This window comes from Nomascus leucogenys, chromosome 4 (assembly GCF_006542625.1).
Source record: "Nomascus leucogenys isolate Asia chromosome 4, Asia_NLE_v1, whole genome shotgun sequence".
Classification (NCBI taxonomy): domain Eukaryota; kingdom Metazoa; phylum Chordata; class Mammalia; order Primates; family Hylobatidae; genus Nomascus; species Nomascus leucogenys.
The window spans coordinates 119,316,914-119,336,158 of NC_044384.1; the positions used below are offsets into that span (position 1 = coordinate 119,316,914).

At 44.9% G+C, this 19,245-nt stretch overlaps 1 protein-coding gene across 1 annotated transcript in view; it reads right to left on the minus strand.

Annotated features, from left to right (window-relative positions):
• GPD1L (glycerol-3-phosphate dehydrogenase 1 like) overlaps nucleotides 1–17,435 on the minus strand; it is a 64,014-nt gene extending 46,579 nt beyond the window's left edge. Inside the window, exon 1 of the mRNA XM_012499244.2 lies at nucleotides 17,185–17,435. Within this exon, the coding sequence (XP_012354698.2) occupies nucleotides 17,185–17,231 (47 nt within the window). The 5' untranslated portion in view covers nucleotides 17,232–17,435. The remainder of the gene's footprint in view (nucleotides 1–17,184) is intronic.
• Between the last annotated feature and the right edge of the window lie 1,810 nt (nucleotides 17,436–19,245).

The window sequence follows — 19,245 nt, forward strand, 5'->3', positions numbered from 1 at the left end:
GTGCTCAAACGATCCTCCCACTTTGGCTTCCCAAAGTGCTAGGATTATAGTCGTGAGCCACTGCGCCCAGTCCAATCTCCATGTTGAACTTAATATTTTCTCTGTTGTCCACTTTTATTTGTGTGGTTTATAAAAAATCAAAAAGTATAACCTGCACCCAAAACTCCTTTGTGCCTCTGGAATGGTACCAGATGCATTTGTCCCAAGTGTTACCTCTTCTGACCAATGTGAAAGAGCAGTTTCATTTTTCTTGTGGATGAAACAGAGCAAGGAAAGTGTTTTGGAGGAGCCAGAGGGTTTTGAAGGGAACAGAGTCTACTTATAAGTGACATACCCGGTTCTAAAGAAATGGGCCGGGGGTGGTGGCTCACACCTGTAATCCCAGCACTTTGGGAGGCTGAGGCGGGCGGATCACAAGGTCAGGAGATTGAGACCATCCTGGCCAACATGGTGAAACCCCGTCTCTACTAAAAATACAAAAAAATTAGCTGAGCATGGTGGCGTGCGCCTATAGTCCCAGCTACTCAAGAGGCTGAGGCAGGAGAGTCGCTTGAACTCAGGAGGCGGAGGTTGCAGTGAGCCGAGATCGTGCCACTGTACTCCAGCTTGGGCTACAGAGGAAGACTCTGTCTGAAAAAAGAAAGAAAGAAAGAAAGAGAGAGAGAGAGATGACTGGCCAACAGAAGGCCACTCCAAAAATGTACATAGATATATTAGAGCTGAGCTTAAAATAAAAGTACTGACTACAGTCCACAAAGGTGGTTTGCATGTGAACAGGTCATAGTTGGGGTCCCGTGGCCACACTGCTGGCACTCTCCATGTCTCAGCTGCTTTCTGTAACACTACACAAGCGTAGTCAGGCACAGGTCTTATCTATCTATCTATCTATCTATCTATCTATCTATCTATCTATCTATCTTTCAATTCCCACTTATCTATCTCTCTATCTACCTGCCTGCCTATTTTTCAACTTCTGCATATCTATCTGTCTATCTGTCTGTCTGTCTTTCAACTCCCGCATTTTGAGAATCGAGGGCACTGGTCTTCACATGGCTGGGTCAAGGGCATGAGCAGCCACCTCCACATCAGGCTCAGCTCATCCGTCTACAAAATGATGCGGGGTGGGGGGGTCAGGTAATCTTTAAGGTTCTTTCCAGGTCTATGATCGAATCCAGTGCTTCCCAAAGTGAGAAATGGGTACTAGGGATACACACGAAACCAAATGACACTGAATCACTCGTGCCCTTTTCAACTCTCATGGTCCTGAGCGAGTGCAGAATGTCTCGCTGCAGTGCCATTAAGTGGTTACCATCTCTCCAGCATGTGCTAATTTCCCTTCTTCACAAAGTCTGAAGAGGCCTCAGACTCTGGGCCTTGGCAGGTAGTACTATCTGGCAAGAATTTTATAACACTGTCTTGTTTTCATTCCACTGGGTTTTGTTGTTGTTACCTTCTACTTGTGATATTTACTATAGTGGTATGAAGTTGTCTTTTAAAGTAAACATTTAGGCTGGACACAGTGGCTTCCACCTGGAATCTCAGCACACTGGGAGGCTAAGGAGGGAGCATTTCTTGAGCCCAGGAGTTTGAGACAGCTTGCGCAACATAGTGAGATCCTGTCTCTACAAAATATAAAAAATTAGCTGGGCATGGTGGCTGCACCTGTAATCCTAGCTACTCAGGAGGCTGAAGCGAGAGGATCAGTTGAACCCAGGAGGTCAAGGCTGCAGTTAGCCATGATCATACCACCGCATTCCAGCCTGGGTAATGGCACACAACCCTGTCTCCAAAAAATAAATGAATAAAAATAAACTTTTAAAGAAAGAATAGCAGTCAAATAATACTATAGCTATGAAGCAGATAGAGCCAAAGCCATAAGGGTGCTGCCTGCATGATGTGTTTAATCCTACTCAAACTCTTCATCTTGCAGATTAAGATGCATGAGACTCAGTCATGTTCACCTTGCATCCTACAACCAGGTATGGCCTTCAGGTAGATCTTACCTGGGGAGGAGGTTGGGGAGCCTTCCAGACAGAAGTAAGGCCCCTGGAGCAAAGGTCAGTAACTAGCTAAGGCAGAACTTGGAGGACTCAGGTCTGCTGATGGCCAGTCCTGGGTCTTTACATAGATGTATAAAATTCTATTACCCATGAAATAATGAATTGTCTTAAGTCTTAGGCCTTAAAATATACACTATTTCACAAATCCTGTAATGCTATGCAAATAAAATTTAAAAGGAACTTGAGTAGATGATATAGAAATATATAATATATAGAAATATATATAATATATAGAAATATATATAATATATAGAAATATATAATATATATAGAAATATATAATATATAGAAATATATATAATATATAGAAATATATAATATATAGAAATATATATAATATATATAGAAATATATATAATACACATAGAAATAGATATATACAGAAATAGATATTATATATAGAAATAGATATATAATATATAGAAATATATATTATATATAGAAATATATATATAGAAATATATATAGAAATATATAGAGAGAAATACATATAGAAATATATATAGAGAAATATATATATATATAAAGAAAGCCTAGCCAGGGCGGAGCTCCAAGGCTTAGTGGGCCTTACCTGGGGAGGAGACTGGGTACCTTCCCGGCAGCAGTAAGGCCTCTGGGGCAAAGCTCACTCATAGCAAGTGGCATGGCCAACAATAGGCACAGATTTTATCTAGAACCAACACATCCAGGGAGGAGAGAAAAGAAGGAAGAGGAGACAGGTTACGGGAAGGAGAGAAGAGGAGACAGTGCAAGAGAAATGGAGAGGATCAGGGAGACTAAGGGAGGAGAAAAAGAGGAGGGAGGGAAGGTGGAGAAAATGGCGTGGCAGGGGCAAGAGGCAAGGAAGGGACAGGGTGGGCAAAAACAGCACTAATTTGGTGCGTACCAGGTGTCAGGCACTGTTTCAAATACCTTACCCACAGTATCCCTTTTAACCCTTCTGCTCTACGGCCCTGAGTCCCAGCTGGATGGACACCCGCCTGCAGGAGGTCCTAACCCCCAGCTTGGCAATGCCCTCCCCGCCTCCACCCCCGGCTAACCCTTTGCCATTCACTCTGTCCACAGCCTTCTCGCCCCTTTCTCTCTAAAAAGGTGTAGTATTTAATTAGGCTGGGGAGGTACTACTTCAGCCAAGGAATGGATGCCTGTTTTTAAATAAAAATAAAAATTTCAGAACCCTCTAAACATAATAAATTTATTATGCCAAGGGGGAAGTTAGGCCTTGGAGACTGGGTTATGTATAACTTGCATGCTTGCAATTCTGCTTCACTCTCTTCCCCACTGTTCTTGACTTCCTCACTGTAAATGACTAGGAGAGACCAGATCTTCCCGCTTCTAATTGCTGATCTTTGTTGTACATTAACTGCCTCCTTCATTGTCCTGTACCTAACTCGCACCAGATAGCGTCAGTCCAAGACCCAATGATGGTTACATCTGCAGTGTGGAATGTTAAATATACCTCCCCCACCACTCAAAAAGACCACCTTGACTAATCAGATCATTGTAACTTACATAGAAACATGCTGAAATCCTGTTAAACTTCCTTGAACTTTTTCTATATGAACACTCTCAAATTTCTTGGAATCTGTTCTTTCTGGGCAGGCTCACTTGTTTTGTTTGTTTGTTTGTTTGTTTTTTGTGTTTTTTGAGACAGAGTCTCACTCTGTCACCAGGCTGGAGTACAGTGGTGCAATCTTGACTCACTGCAACCTCCGCCTCCTGGGTTTAAGCGATTCTCCTGCCTCAGGCTCCCCAGTAGCTGGGACTTACAGGCACATGCCACCACACCCAACTAATTTTTGTATTTTTAGTAGAGACAGGGTTTCACCATGTTGGCTGGCATGGTCTCAATCTCTTGACCTCGTGATCCGCCTGCCTCGGCCTCCCAAAGTGCTGGGATTCAGTTGTGAGCCACTGTATCCGGCCGGCAGGCTCACTTTCAACCTTCGTACTTAATTAAACTCTCTTTAAACTAGATTCTGACCTTTTTGATTATTTTTGGTTGACACTATCAAGTTGGGCCTAAAAACCTGACGAATTTCTTCGAGGCCAGAAAGGACCCTACAGTCCATCCTTCTTTTGACTATGGAGGAAGCGGAGGTCCAGGAAGAATTCGCCATCAGCTAGATTCTCCACATTCCATGCCCCTATCTCTTCCAGAGCTGACCCGGGCTGGTTCCATGGGCAAGAGGGTGGTCCTTTGTGGTTTAAATAACATGTACTTTTTCACTCATAAAAGCAATACATGAAAAAATAATTGTGAATAATCTCACCACCCAGGGAGAACCACTATTAACATTTTGCGTAATTCTTTGCAGTCAAAGGGCTTTTAAAGAACAACCAAATACCAGAGTATTACATGCAAATGTTAAAAATGAAGTATTTTAAAAATAGATTCAACTTGGTGAATGTTATTTGATCTCTACATAGGGAAGCTTTCTAAGCTTAAAATCAAAGAAAGAAACCACAAAGGAAAAAAGATCAATATGAACAACTTCACTTCAAAGAGGAAGGAGACTGAAAAGACTTTCTATCAAAATTCAAACTGCGAGGAAAATGCTTATGATAGAATGTTACATTTAGCAAAAAGGATGTAAAATTGTACATACCATATGATTGCAAGTTTGAAATTAATAAATAATACCACCTCAGATCCACTTAGATGGCTACTATTAACACAGAAAATAGTAAGTGTTGGTAAGGATGCAGAGAAATCAGGACCCTTGTATACTGTTGGTAGAATTGTAAAATACTGTAGCCACTGTGAAAAACCAAATGGCAGTTCCTCAAGGAATAAAAATAGAACTAACATATGATCAAGCAATTCTGTTTCTGGGTATATACCCCAAAGAATTGAAAGCAGGGTCTCAAAGAGGTATTTGTACACCCATGTTCATAGCAACACTATTCACAATTGCCAAAAGGTGGAAGCAACCCAAGTGTCCATTAACTGATGTACGGATAAGCAAAAGGTGGTCTATACATGCAATGGGATATTATCCAGTCTTAAAAAGGAAATTCTGACACATGTTACAACATGGATGAAGCTTGAAGACATTATGCTAATTGAAATAAGTCAGACACAGAAGGATAAATAATGTATAATTCTACTTATATGAGGTACTTAGAGTAGTCAAATTCATAGAGACAGAAAGTAGAAGCATGGTTTCCAGGGACTGGGGAAAGAGTGGATTGAGGAACTGTCGTTTAATGAATATAGAGTTTCAGATTTGCAAGATGAAAAGAATTCTGGAGATCTAATTCTTTTCAATATTTTCATTGTTTTCAATATGAACAATGTGAACATTCTTAACCCTACTAAACCGTATGCTTAAAAATGGTTAAGGTGGTAAATTTTATGTTATGTGTATTTTGCCACAATTAAAAAAACACACACACTTGAAAAGGATGGCAAGAAAACACACAAGAACAAGCATAAGACCCAGCCTATGGACAGATCCTATTAAAAGTGTAGTTTGTGGACCAGCAGTGAAAATATCCCTGAGAGCGTGTTAGAAATGCTGAACCTCAGGCCGTACTCCAGACCTGCTGAATCAGAATCTGCTCTGTAACACAGTCCCCAAGAGATTCACATGCACATTGAAGTGTTGATATAGTAGATGCAAAACAAACATTTGTTGCACGAATACATCCTTTCTTGTTGGTAAGTTTACAAGCAAATGTTAGTGTGTTCTTCATACTTGCCTATCTTTTCCAATTTTCCCAAATAGACATGTATTAGTTTATTTTTTATTCTGATTTTAAATCATTCCCATTTAGATATTTTAACAGATCCCAAATCCAAAGCAGACAAGTTCCAGCAAGTCCCAAGGCCTGTTAGCCAACCAGAAAATAGAAACTATGGAGGTTTAACTGAAATCCACAGATGCCCCGTAAGTCTCATTTTAGTCGATACTTATTTCAATATGTTTTCAGAGCAGCCAAGTAGGAGCAGTTTGGGATGGACCACACCTCTATTAGCCTGTTCAAAAATGGCTATCCATGACCTGGTCAGCCATGCTATCAACCCCACACACCATGGGAACAATGTTCATCTGAGTGAATGGAGGAATGGTCAGTGATTAGTTCAGATCAGAATCAAAGACATAGATAGCAGGAGAATCTACCTGCCCACTGAGGAGAACAACACACAGGGTCCTGGAGAATGTCTAAGTCACAGTCTCAAATTGCCTTTAAGGACCACCAGTCTTAAGCAAGGATGGCAGAGAACCAAACTGTCCATGGTGCTTCAAACAAGCATATTCTACATCCTAGCAAAAACTTTTTAGATAAATACATTCTGCAGGCCCAACTATTGATAATGGAAAGAACCATGTAGTGCAAATTCTAACAGCCACCTGGCACTTGGTCTCTGTTGGACATAACAACTGAAAGACTATACACCCCTGCCCTCATTCCTGGATAATGAGAATTACTGAAAACCATTTGCAAACATCCACCAGAGTCTCAACGATGCAAAATCTCAGCTTTCAAACCTGAGCTCTACACCAGACGTGCTAGGTAATCCAGAACAAACAAATCTCTTTTCTGCTTATGTTTCTAGGCCCTCTACAGCTGGAATGTCACTCTCCACCTTCCTCATACTTGCTTATTACAAAGTGAAAAACAAAATAAGAAATCATGACTAAATTATTTCTCATGTGTTGTTCTGGCTTCCACCAACATATATGCAGATGGTTCAGTATAAGGCTATTCACTGCAGAACTCTTAGAATATCCATCAACAGGAAACTGATTAAACAAAAGCGTACCTACACCCAGGAATATTATACAAGTATAAAAAAGAATGAAGATGTTCTTTATGTATAGATATGGAAAGGGCTTCAAGGCACAGTTACATGAAAAAGCAAGGAGAAAATAAGGATGTAGAGCTCCACTGCCTATGTAGCTACACATAGTATTTACATTTTAATTAGTTAACATTTAAATGTAGTCCCAATAGCCACCTTTCAAGTGGGCAGGAAGGCAGAGAACTTCAACCACTCTACTGCATAGTATCTGTGTAACTTAGAACACATTACATAACTTTTGTAAGCTCAGACTTATTATAAAATAAGGATAATGACAATACAGTACCTCATACTGTGAGGATTAACTGGGATAACACATAAAGTGCTTAAGGGGTTAACCGGGATAGTCCTTACTACTGAATCTAACATTTGTGCAGCTGTGGGCCAAAGCTGAGCATGAGCTGGCTGTGTCAGGCAAGGCCTCACAGATGGGTTCTACTTTGGTAGAAGTAACTAGTCCAAGTAGTAGTAAATTTAAATATGAGTAGTAGTAAAATTGGTAGTAGTAAATCAGTCCAAGCTAGATGCTGTCAGTCCCCACCCCAATCCCCACCCCAGCTTGCTATCGTAGGTCACAGCACTCTTTCCTGGCAAAGCTACTCTCTTCCCCAGAATCCTTCTCAACACAAAACTCTCTGCAGCCACCATCAATCAACTAGAGTCAGTGCTTGAGATGAAATCTATCTGCCATCATTGCTGGTCCTGGTTGTGAGGATCAGAATCATGTTACTCAAACTCACAAGAGTTCATTTTAAGCAGTTTACCATAAGATTTATTGTTTAAAACAAGATCCTTTTGAGAATGCTCTGAAATTAGACTGGGACAAGTATAAACCACAGTTGAAGACAAATGTGAATGCATGGTCATTTAATTATATGTGATAATGCAAATTTATCCATAATCATTTCTAACATTTATATAACATATTACAGTTGTCAAAGTGTTTGCACATGCAGGTTTCAACAGACAACCCACACAATGGAAAACCATGGAGTACAGTCTACAAAAGGTACTTCCTGTCACTGGGTGGATCCACTCAAGAAACCCAACTTAAAAAGTTCAACCTGGCCGGGTGCAGTGGCTCACACCTGTAATCCCAGCACTTTGAGAGGCCGAGGCAGGCGCATCACGAGGTCAGGAGATCGAGACCATCCCGGCTAACATGGTGAAACCCCGTCTCTACTAAAAATACAAAAAAATTAGCCTGGCGTGGTGGCACGTGCCTGTAGTCCCAGCTACTCGGAGGCTGAGGCAGGAGAATTGCTTGAACCCGGGAAGTGGAGGTTGCAGTGAGCCAAGATCGTGCCACTGCACTCCAGCCTATGCAACAGAGCAAGACTGTCTCCAAAAAAAAAAAAAAAAAAAAAAAAAAATTCAATGTACACAAAAAGGGTTTAGATGCTTGAAGACATTTCCATCAAGCTGAGGTAGCTACATGAATTACTAATTTCATCTTGGGGATATTTCTGTCCAGATAGCCAGTGTTAGGGCTATTAGGTTAGAGTTCTCCTCCTCCTCCAGGACTGGAGAAACACGAATCTTTTGGTTCTTTTTTTTGCCTATAACCCATGCAAACCACTTCCTTTCTTCAGCACTGGAAAAACCAGGTAGAGAAAATCCAAATAATGAGGATATAGTTTTCTTAGGACATACATGTGACTCTGGCTGTAATGATAATGAGAGGTGAAGCCAGCTGGACTTCCTGGGTCGAGTGGGGACTTGGAGAACTTTTCTGCCTAGCTAAAATATTGTAAATGCACCAATCAGCACTCTGTAAAAACGCACCAATCAGCGCTCTGTGTCTAGCTAAAGGATTGTAAACCCACCAATCAGTACTCTGGAAAAACGCACCAATCAGCACTCTGTGTCTAGCTAAAGGATTGTAAATGCACCAATCAGCACTCTGTGTCTAGCTAAAGGATTGTAAATGCACCAATCAGCACTCTGTAAAAACGCACCAATCAGCACTCTGTGTCTAGCTAAAGGATTGTAAATGCACCAATCAGCACTCTATAAAACGGATCAATCAGCACTCTGTAAAATGGATCAAGCAGCGCTCTGTAAAATGGACCAATCAGCAGGATGTGGGCGGGGCCAAATAAAGGAATAGAAGCTGGCCACCCCAGCCAGTGGTGGCAACCCGCTCGGATCCCCTTCCACTCTATGTGTGTTCTTTCACTCTTCACAATAAATCTTGCTGCTGCTCACTCTTTGGGTCTGTACTATCTTCATGAGCTGTAACACTCACTGCAGAGGTCTGCGGCTTCACTCCTGAAGTAAGCGAGACCACAAACCCACCGGGAGGAATAAACAACTCTGGATGCGCCACCTTTAAGAGCTGTAACACTCACTGCGAAGGTCTGTGGCTTCACTCCTGAAGTCAGTGAGACCACGAACCCACCGGAAGGAAGAAACTCCGAACACATCTGAACATCTGAAGGAACAAACTCTGGACACACCATCTTTAAGAACTGTAACACTCATCGTGAGGGTCCGCAGCTTCGTGCTCGAAGTCAGTGAGACCAAGAACCCACCGGAAGGAACCAATTCCGGAAACAATAAGAATGAGAAACTGTTTTACTATCTAGGACAGTGTTTCTCAAACTGAAGATTATGCAGGTACAAAATAAATACAAGGAGAAAATATCACAGTTAATCTCACCCACAGTAACATTTGTTACTGTGAAACATTTGTTTCTGGTTGGATATGAAGTATCTTCCATCATAATATAAAATTGTATGTCAGTTAGTTGCAAGTCAAAAAATTTAAAGCCACAGATTTAGGAAATTATGACTCTCCTGAACACATGGACTAGAAAAGCATCTGGCCCAATTCGTGCTACAGCTTGAAAAGTGCCTATTAAGTTCATGAAGGTTTGCCTTCTCTTACTCTTGTTAGAACCCAACCACCACATGGAGAAGCCTAAGCTAGCCTGCTGAAGGATGAGAGACATGTGCGCTGGTCACCCCTCTCACGCTGGCTGAAGCCTGCCCACTGCCAGACATGAAGGATGTCATCTAGGACCAAGAGTCCCAGCCAGACTGGGTGTGGTGGCTCATGCGTGTAATCCCAGTACTTTGGGAGGCCAGGGCAGGAGGATCACTTGAGCCCAGGTGTTCGAAATCAGCCTGGGCAACATAGTAAGACCCCACCTCTATGATGAAATCTGAAGATTAGCCAGGCATGGTGGTGTGTGCCTCTAGTCCCAGCTACTCAGGAGGTTAAGGTGGGAGGATTGCTTGAGCCTGGAGGTTGAGGCTGCAATGCATTGTGATCATGCCACTGTACTCCAGCCTGGGTGACAGAGTGAGACTCTCAAAAAATAACAACAAAAAAAAAAGTGGGTGAGAGTGTCCAACCAACTCACCAGCCAACCACAGCCATATGAGTGAGCCTAGGCTAGATCAGCAGAAAATCTGTCAGGTCAGCCCAAATTATTAAACCCCAGAATCATGAGTTAATAAATGATTGCTGTCTGAAGCCACTAAGTTTGGGGGTAGACTTTTAGGCAGTGAGAGATGACTTGATTCAGTTCTCCTCTTCCAATTGTGGAAGAGGCTGGCCTCAAAGCAGAATAACTACAAAGTGTCACCAATATAACCTTATGGGAGCCCAGGACACTTCTGGCACAGTGAGCTTAGTTTCTGACAACACCAAGTTGGGGAGGAGGAAAGGGAAAGGAGAATGGTGACACAGATGGTGAGGACCCCAGAAACTACCGTCCACCTGCAACCACTGGGAGACTTGGGGATGCTACTTGGCCTGCCAGTGACAAGATTTAGGGGATATGTGACGTTTCTGTCCAAAGGGACATGACTTAGAGAAGAGTAGGCTCACCCAGGTGTTGCTCTGGGATTAACAGGTAAAAGTTAGAGGTGATAGATTTTTAGCTTAGATTTTCCTAAGATTTTTCTTCACATACAAAGAAGAAAAAAAGATAAGATTTTTTCAACAATTAATCTTCTAATTAATTTTAAGATCAATTGCCTTGAAAATAGTAAACTATAATCATCTGTCATATCTATAGGAGAAGGGATGACTATATTGGTGGGAAACTGAATGAGATGATTTTTAAGGCCTTGCTTCCATTTTATTTCTCAGAAGGGGAATATAAAATTGGATTTTGTTGGGAGGATACTCAACATTTTATGAAAATGATATTTCTCCTCATGTGAAAGTATGCTTCACACTGAAAATGGTAAGAATTTACAGAAACATGGTCTTTGGGGGTTACAAGGATCTGGGTTTCAAGTCCACCTAATAGTTATTGTTGACCTAAGCAAGTTTTCTCTAAATCTTCGTTATGTCATCTAACATAGGGTTATAATAATAGTACCCCACAGGCCTGTTACATGTTTAAATGAAATAACATCATGTACATGACACACAGAAAATATTTATGCCTCTTAAGGAAGAGAAGGAGATGGAATGGAAGAATGAAACAAGAGGTAAAGGTTAAGAAATGAAAGGTTAAGGTAAGACACTGAGAGCTCTCGACTCATTCCTAGAATAGTAGGCATTATTATACTACATATATATTTTTTGAGATAGGGTTTCCCTCCTGTCACCCAGGCTGGAGTGCAATGGTGCCATCTTGGCTCACTGCAACCTTTGCCTCCTGGGCTCAAGTGATTCTCCTGCCTTAGCCTCCCAAGTGGGTGGGACTACGGGTGCATGCCATCATGCCCAGCTAATTTTTATACATTTTTTGTAGAGACGGGGTCTCACTAAGTTGTCTAGGCTGGTCTTGAACTCCTAGGCTAAACCAATCCACCTACCTCAGCCTCCCAAAGTGTTGGGATTACAGGTATGAGCCACTGCGCCCAGCCATGATTTTTATTTATATTTTATTTATTTATTTTTTAAATTTAGAGACAGGGTCTTGCTATGTTTCTCAGGCTGGACTCAAATTGTGGGGCTCAAATGATTCTTCTACCTCAGCCTCCCGAAGTATTGAGGTTATAGGCATGAGCCACTGCACCCAGCCACACTCATGATTTGTATACTGAACAGGTGGGGGAGATGAAGGAAACAGGTGGTTAAATATTACTTTTTAAAAAGCTGTACAAACTTTCTCACCTTAGCCCACGAGGGAACTGTAAATCTCTTCCCAGTTCATCTCCAGTCCACCTATCAACTCTCACTCCAACTTCCAAGGCAGAAGTGTGTCCGTGCACCTGTCCTCAGGGAAGGATTATTTCTGACCATAAAGGAGCTAACTTATAGTCACTCAAATTGTTTCTGAGCTCTGTGTGGCGAGAATCACAACAGAAACTGAGTAGGACAGACAAAAGGGTGCCCAGGGCAGATGAACAGCCAGGATGCTGCACCCAACCAGTTCCAGCAGACCAAAAAAAAAAAAAAAAAAGACAGAGTCACAGGTCCAGCTTCAGTCATCAGTGCAAAGTGGGCCAAAGCTCTCCTTGACCTTCAGTATCAGAGAAAATGTCAGGCTGTGGGGTGATGTGAAAACAAAGGCAAGAGATAGGCAACTCCCAAGGACACTCCTCCAGCTGTCTATCAGCCTCTCTCCTCATCTCCTGTCTTCTCTCCTATCCTCTGCCTCTCCACCCCTTGGCCAAACCCCAAACCAGTCCATTTTGTGACTTAATGACAGGTCCAATCAAGGATGATAAAACTAATAATACTAATAGCAATTGTCATTTACTGAGTGCTAGTCACCATGCACTCTCCTCAGATCATTTCATTTAATCCTAACCATAATCCCGGACAGCAGGTATCAATACATGATTCTTAGAGAGAAGTGCTTTTCCCAAGGCCTCAGAGCTGCCAAGTGGGGGACCCAGGCAGAAACCTAGGCAATCAGATTCCCAAGCTCTTTCTTATACCACTGCACTACGCTGCCTCCAAAGGAGATTTAGGATGTGTTTCTGGACATATGCTTCCTATCACAAGGATTTGGCTGTAAATACAGCCCTGAGGTTTTAACTCTAGAACTTTATTTTGCACTGTGTCTGGGTGATCTTCCCAAGGTGCTGGTTAAAAGAAAGAAACTTTGGGCCAGGCACTGTGGCTCATGCCTGTAATCCCAGCACTTTGGGAGGCCAAGGTGGGCAGATTACTTAGGCCAGGAGTTCAAGACCAACCTGGCCAACACGGCAAAACCCTGTCTCTACTAAAAATATAAAACTTAGCCAGGCATGGTGGTGCCCACCTGTAATCCCAGCTACTCAGAAGGCTGAGGCATGAGAATCGCTAGAACCCAGCAGATGGAGGTTGCAGTGAGCCAAGATGGTGCCATTGCACTCCAGTCTGGGTAACAGAGCTGACTCTGTCTCAACAACAACAAAAACAAAAAAAGAAAAAAGAAACTGTTTCATCTTTGAAAGAACCTGAGAAGCTTTTGTTGTTTTTCCAAATCAAATTCACAGGGCCAGGAAAAGTCATGCAGGTTAGGAAGTCCCTCCCTGCACCTGCAGCAGTGGGCAACACAGCAGGGCTCAGCTGGATGCATGACGGCCCCTCCTCTAGCCTCCTCTCTCTGATCTATGTAGAGAAAATGAGCTTCACCAAAGGACAGGACAAGTGCATGTTATACAACACGTCTACTTTCCTGCCCAGGACCTCCCTGGCTGAAGCTCCCTGGCAAGCCAGCTAGATTCAGTATTCTGGTAACCGTATTGCAACTGATGACAAATGACTTGGGAGAGGCACTCCATGTGAGAGTTCTCAAATGTGACAAACACCTTTATTTACACAAGCAGGCTAAGCTGCCCTAAAGTTCCAAGTATAAATACTGCTTAAGCAACTTGACATTCCTGAGGTAAGAACCAGATCTGGAAGGGTAGGTCTATCTCTTGGTGATCTGTATTAAAATTGGCAAAAGGCTAAAGTTCCTTCAGAAAAAAAAATCTCATTCTCAGGGGATATGATTAAGCAAGTCTAGTTTCAGTGGTAATTCTGACACACGTGGTCTTGGGACCACACTTTAAGAAACACCATTTAGGCCTGGCGCAGTGGCTTACGCCTGTAATCCCAGCACTTTGGGAGGCCGAGGCAGGCAGATCACAAGGTCAGGAGATCGAGACCATCCTGGCTAACACAGTGAAACCTCGTCTCTCCTAAAAAATACAAAAAATTAGCTGGGCGTGGTGGCGGGCGCCTGTAGTCCCAGCTACTTGGGAGGCTGAGGCAGGAGAATGGCGTGAACCTGGGAGGCAAAGCTTGCGGTGAGCCGAGATTGCACCACTGCACTGTAGCCTGGGCGACAGAGCGAGACTCTGTCTCAAGAAAAACAACAACAACAACAAAAAGAAACACGATTTAAAGTGTAACAGAGCAGTTACTCCATTCCACTTGGCATTTCCTTTGGTCTTATCTTCCATGTCCTCACTGATCTCAGACCTGAAGGTAAGTTGTTTAAGGACAGGGACTGTGTCCAGCTGTGTCTGCGTCCCTGGTCAGACCACAGTCTCTTCACCGGGCAACACTCAAATGTCTACTGACTAGAGCTGAACACCCCTCTGGGGCTTCTCCATGTTGTTTTCAGTTCCTGAGTTCCTGAATCCCTCTGTGGAGGTCGTGATCCTCTCTCTAGGACTGGAGTATCTCTGTACCCAAGGCAGTGGCACAGAAGCCAAGAATTGTTCCCGTCTAATCCCATAATTAATGAAGCCAGGCAGCCAGCCCAAACCATCAGCACATTTCTCAATTGCTCTGCTTCAGTATCACTGGCCAAGTTCTACTCCATTTCCCTGGGCTGGAGTGGGCCAAGGAAACAGTCAAGTACACCAGAATGAAGAAGCCATGGGCAGGCAGCCAAATCCCAGCAGAGGGGGCAGGAGGCTCACTTCACTACTCTTGCTCCAGGCTCAGTTCCAGCATGGCAGAGCTGTGCTACTTGTCCTGCACCTTGCAAATTAGGAAAAGGGGCTGTCATCTGTGGAATTTTACAGACTAAAAAACTAATGTTAAAAAAACATGTGCTAAATGGGTGCCTTTCAAATGGCATGGCCAACAGGGGAGCTGACACTGCACTCAAGTGACCTTGAGATTAAAACTGGCAAAGCCGGCCAGGCGCGGTGGCTCATGCCTGTAATTCCAGCACTTTGGGAGGCCGAGGCGGGCGGATCACGAGGTCAGGAGATCGAGACCATCCTGGCTAACACAGTGAAACCCCGTCTCTACTAAAAATACAAAAAATTAGCCAGGCATGGTGGCAGGTGCCTGTAGTCCCAGCTACTTGGGAGGCTGAGGCAGGAGAATGGTGTGAACCCGGGAAGCAGAGCTTGCAGTGAGCCGAGATTGTGCCACTGCACTCCAGTCTGGGCGACAGAGCGAGACTCTGTCTTAAAAAAAAAAAAAAAAAACGAAAAAAAACTGGCAAAGCCAAGCTGAAAGTCCAAATTAAGCTTTGCAGCAGCAAGGTACCAAACTCTATTAAATATTGTGTAGAACATTCTGTTGTTGGTTGAAAAATGCAGCTCACAGAAAAGTATGCAATACCCTAGTATTTGTAGGGTAAGGGGAAAAGGAATATATGTAAGCATTCACTTGCATGGAATTCCTCCAGAAAGGACAGAAGTAATTCATAACACTGGTTTTCCTCCAGGAGGTATTCAGGGGGGATAAATGTGGATGGGTGATGTTTCACTGTTTTTGGTACTCTTTGGTTTTTGTTTTTTATTTTTTGTTTTGTTTTGTTCTTTTGAGACAGGGTTTCACTCCCTTCACACAGACTAGAGTGCGATGGTGCAATCTGATTTCGGCTCACTGCAACCTCTGCCTCCCAGGGTCAGGCAATTCTGCTGCCTTAGCATCCCAAGTAGCTGGGACCACAGGCATGTGCCACCATGCCCGACTAATATTTTATTTTTTGTAGAGGCGGGGTTTTGCCATGTTGTCCAGGCTAGTCTCAAACTCCTGGGCCCACCTCAGCCTCTCAAAGTGCTAGGATTACAGGCATGAGCCACTGTGCCCAGCCCTGGTTGTTAAACAACGTGAATGTATTATTCAATCAAATATCATTATGATTTTAAAAATTAGTTTTTAGGCAGGGAGCGGTGGCTCACACCTGTAATCCCAGCTACTCAAGTGGATGAGGCACAAGAATCGCTTGAATCCGGGAGGTGGAGGTTGCAGTGAGCCAAGATCGCACCACTGCAGTCTAGCCTGGGCAACAAAGTCTTAGTATTGACTTAGCATATGCCAGGCACTAGAGTAGATGCCATTCTCAAAACTTGGAGACAGATAATCAAATAACTCCTTATGATGCAATGACACAGGCCAGCAATAGGGACACAGAGAGAGGCCACTGGCCTTGCTGGGATGGAAAAATGAAGAACCAGGTAAGGTTTCCTTCAATAAGTACTTTCTGGGCCAAGTCTTGAAAGAGTAAAACTAAGACCAGCTACCTAGAACCAACTGCTGCAGCACTTCTGATGCCTGTCACGCCACAGAAAAACCGGAAACAGAAGCACTGAAAGGACATCATCACTCTTAACTATTGTACACCAGTCCCTCCAATGTGGCGAAGAGTGTACAGCAATGAAAAAAGGCTTGGAAACACCAGATGCTACACTTTGCTTCCTTCCCCCTTCACACCCCTACCTCTACATTCACCCAAACACACCAGAGAATCCCACAGTGTACGTTTGATTAAGGGTACTAGAAGAACTGACATTTCTAAAGTGCTCTATAAAATGTTAAAGTCAAATAAGGCCCCAAAGACACGCAAAGCTTCGCAAACATCTCGGCAAGGGAGAATACTCAACGCCTCAGGGAGAGCGGCCTGTTGAAACTTGGATTTTCTTCCTGATACGACGATAAGATAGTGGATCTATCAGAAGCGGGGGCGAGACGGGCACCTTGAAGGGCAGAGCATGCCCCGCCCGTGACCTGGGCAGCAAGTGCCCTTTAGCCCTCTCCGCCTCGGTTTCCTCAACACCAAAACTGCAGTAAGAATGCTCGAGCCTCCTCCAAGTCCTTGACCCAGGAGATCCGCCGTGGAGAACGGAATACGCCCTTAGGATATTGTGCAAAACACCCAGGCGTGGCAAGCAGGTGGCTTCTGTGCGCTCAGTAACGGGGACGCAGACAGGTGCCCGCGTGCGCGGGGTGCCCTCTCTCCGCGCTGTGCCCCGCACGCACGCGGGCCCAGCGCCTCCCAAGCGAGTGCCCCAGTGCGGCCTCCTCGGGCGCACGGTGCCCAGCCCAGCAACGAGGTCGCCCACCCCGCCTCCCTGCGCGCAGTGCCCGGTGCCCACGCCGCAGCATGGGGCGCGCAGTCCTCACCGCCCGGGAGAGGCCCTTCCTGGAAGCGGAGCCCCGGCCTCCAACCCGCCGCCGCTCACCAGTTCCCCGAGCCCACGATGCACACTTTCAGGGGCGCCGCTGCCATGGCCAGGCCGAATGTAGCCGCCTGGACCGTGCTTCCCTGGCCGGCTGCCCACCTCCGCCTGTTCAGCCTTGCCCGCAGCGGCTGGAGGCGGCCCCGCCCCGTTCGCCTCTCCGCCAATGGTCGCGGCCACCCCCGCCCGGCGCTGGGGGCCACAGCTGACAGCCGGGCAGGACCCGCTTCGCCACTCCCAAGAATCACTGCGCACGCCTCGCCCTGGCCGGCCTCCCGGCCCGGCTCCAGCACCGCCCCACCCTGCCCAAGGCACGTCGGGATATGTAGTCCTCAACCCCTGTCGCTGCGCGGCCCTAGACAGCAGCTCCTGCCGCGCCACGTGCAGGCTCGGGCCACTGAGCAGCGACTCGCGCCCCTGGTTCCCGGTGGAGGCTGCACTCCATCCTTATGGGTGGAGCAGACCCAACCAGCTCGCCGTGGTGCCCCTTACACGCTCCTTTTTCCCTACGCGGGAAGGGCTGACACATTGCCATTTGGAGCCGAGAGAGGCTCCTAGGTTGACTATCAAGCCGACCAGACTTGGGGCAGAGCTCGAAATGCCCAACCGGCCTTGTCATCCTCTGTTTCATTTGCACAAACAAGACACAGCCTGGCACCTCTGAACTTCTTAGCAAACTTGGATCTTCAGAGAACTTTGGAATTTGGCTGGACAGTATCTGCATTTCAAGGATGACACCTTTTCTAGTTAGAGTCAAGACAGAAACTTGACCTGGTGCAGTGGCTCACGCCTGTAACCCCAGCACTTTTGGAGGCTGAGTCAGGAAGATCACTTGAGCCCAGGAGTTCGAGACCAGCCGGGGCAACATAATTAGGACCCCCCGCCCCCACCCGTCTGTACAAAAATTTTAAAAATTAGCCAAGCATGGTGGCACGCACCTGTAGTCCTAGCTACTTGGGAGGCTGAGCCGGGAGAATTGCATGTGCCCAGGAGGTCGAGGCTTCAGTGAGCCAGGATAGGGCCACTGCACTCCAGACTGAAGGACAGTGAGACCCTGTCTCAACAAAAAGTAAATACATAAAAATAAAGGAAAAAAGGTAACAACAGCTTGCATTCAGTGGGTGTCACCCTCACACGCCTACTTGGCAGGAATTGCCTTACTATTGTCTTTGCCTAGGGCGTGACTTATCCCTTGCTTGTGGTTTGTTTGCATTTGTGAGTAACACAATGCTCTCCTCCTTCTTGACAAATAGAACCTTAGTTTGTTCATTCTGAGCATCAGTCTCTGCCAGGCACTGTGCTAGACGCTGTTAGAGTAGGACAAAGTCCTTTAAACCAGTGGTTCTCAAACTCTGCTGCATATTAGAGTCACTGGGGCTTTTAAAAATCCCCATGCCCAGGCACCACTGCAGGCCAGTTACATCAGAATGTCCCATGGTGGGATCCAGGCATCAGGATATTTATTTATTTATTGACTTATATATTTTTTGAGACAGTCTCCTTCTGTTGCCCAGGCTGGAGCAGGATTTTTTAAAGTTCAAGAGGTAATCGCAAAAGGAAGCCAAGATTGAGAACCAGAAGACTAAAATATCAGTGGATTCTGGCTAAAGAAACAAATACTCTAGTACCTACAAAAAACTAAGCCTAGGCCTGGCGCCATGGCTCATGCCTATAACCCCAGCACTTTAGGAGGTCGAGGCAGGCAGATCACCTGAGCTCAGGAGATCGAGACCAGTCTGCCCAACTTGGCAAAACCCCGTCTCTACTGAAAATACAAAAAATTAGCCAGGCATGGTGGCAGATGCCTGTAATCCCAGTTACTCGGGAGGCTGAGACAGGAGAATCGCTTGAACCTGGGAGGCGGAGGTTGCAGTGAGCCGAGATCTTGCCACTGCACTCCAGCCTGGGCGACAAGAGCAAAACTCCGTTTCAAAAAAATGATAATAATACTTAGTTTGATGCTCAGAGAACTGTTATTTTTGCTTTGCTCTCTACATTGTATGAAATATTTATTTATGATATTTACTTAAGGAACTACTTAAAGGGAGCTGGTGAGCCAGAGCA